The sequence below is a fragment of the Poecilia reticulata genome, linkage group LG2 (genome assembly GCF_000633615.1).
Source record: "Poecilia reticulata strain Guanapo linkage group LG2, Guppy_female_1.0+MT, whole genome shotgun sequence".
Classification (NCBI taxonomy): domain Eukaryota; kingdom Metazoa; phylum Chordata; class Actinopteri; order Cyprinodontiformes; family Poeciliidae; genus Poecilia; species Poecilia reticulata.
This window is the reverse complement of record NC_024332.1, coordinates 43,532,136-43,533,598: the sequence shown is the minus strand read 5'-3', so window position 1 is coordinate 43,533,598 and position 1,463 is coordinate 43,532,136. Positions and strand designations below refer to the sequence as shown.

Sequence of the window (1,463 nt, the reverse complement as noted above, 5' to 3'; positions counted from 1 at the left end):
TTTTTCCGATTCGTCAGAGTTTTGCCTCTCGTGTGGAAAGACGAGAGCAGCAACCTTCCACCCGCTGTTTGAAGGAGGCTTGTGCCAAACGTGTAAGGTGAGGTCCGGTCCAGATCGGATCTTTGAGCCAGAGGATGATGGCGGTGACGAAACGCTGCTGTGTGTGTGTGTGTGTGTGTGTGTGTGTGTGTGTGTGTGTGTGTGTGTGTAGGATGTGTACCTAGAGATCTCCTACATGTACGACGACGATGGCTACCAGTCCTACTGCACGGTCTGCTGCGGAGGCCGAGAAGTCCTGCTCTGCGGAAACGCCAACTGCTGCAGGTCCGTTCCGGAAAAACGTTCAGGAATTCAGCTGCAAGAAAGACAGAAAAACTCAAAACAAGCACACAAAAAACATGGAGTCATTTCTTTCTGGAGTTTTTACCCATCAGGACCTGMAAAACGGTCARAWCGTTTCCAAAAATTATTTAAAGCCGAGTTTAAAGCTGCTGTTKGCAACTTTATTTAAAAAAGTGTTTCTTACATATTTATTTAAAATGTCAACGTAATGCGAGACAGAATCTGTGAAAAAAATCTTTCATCCTTGAGCTCCAACCAAAAACAATCAATCAGAGCCAGGAGGGGAGGGGCTTAGCGCCGTCACTCATCCTCATGAACGCGCTGCCAAATGTGCAAATGTCAGAGAAACAACTTACCGCTACAGGAAACTTTAGTCTACTGTCATTGGTGGCTAAGCTAACTAGCCTGAAGAAATCTGGCTCAGTTTCGATATATTCAGGATCTATAGTTTAACTGATATTCTGTGACCGAAGCCCTGCTGTGGTCAATTAGGCAAAGTTAGCAAGAGTTAGCAAAACTCGGCAACTATAAAACAGAAATCAGGAGCATCACTTCCATACTGCTAGTTTTTTTTTTACCCTGTTAACGTTTATCTACTGTGTTGTTACTGACACATGGTYGGAGTTAGCATTRGCTTCCTCTAAATGCTGTCGGTACAGCTCTTTAGCTTTAGCAGAACTGTCATTTCACTGGTTTATGGTTAGCGCTCCACTAGCTAACTGTGTTCAGCTCTTTCTCCCACAGTCGGATGTGCTGTAATGCTAGCGCCTCGTTGTGTCGTCCCACCAGGTGTTTCTGCGTGGACTGCCTGGACATCCTGGTGGACCCTGGGGCGTCCAACAACGCCCGGTACCAGGACCCCTGGCGCTGCTACATGTGCCAGCCGCTGCTGCAGTACGGCGTCCTGAAACGGCGCCACGACTGGAGCCTGAAGCTGCAGGAGTTCTTCGCCAACGATAAAGGACAGGAGTTCGTGAGTCTAACCGCTCGGTTTGGCCTCCAGATGGGCGACGCCATCTTTGTTTTGGTCAGAATGTTACATTTACCTTCAAGGTTTTAAAGAAGGCAAAGTTCTGGAACATGAAGTTATCCATCCATCCCTACATCCAACTATCCATCCA

At 47.3% G+C, this 1,463-nt stretch overlaps 1 protein-coding gene across 1 annotated transcript in view; it reads left to right on the top strand.

Moving 5' to 3' along the window:
* Positions 1-1,463, top strand: part of LOC103461926 (DNA (cytosine-5)-methyltransferase 3B-like) — a 40,456-nt gene that overhangs the window by 32,448 nt on the left and 6,545 nt on the right. The window contains exons 4-6 of the mRNA XM_008404326.2: positions 18-97; positions 212-324; positions 1,132-1,315. Of these exons, the coding sequence (XP_008402548.1) occupies positions 18-97; positions 212-324; positions 1,132-1,315 (377 nt within the window). The remainder of the gene's footprint in view (positions 1-17; positions 98-211; positions 325-1,131; positions 1,316-1,463) is intronic.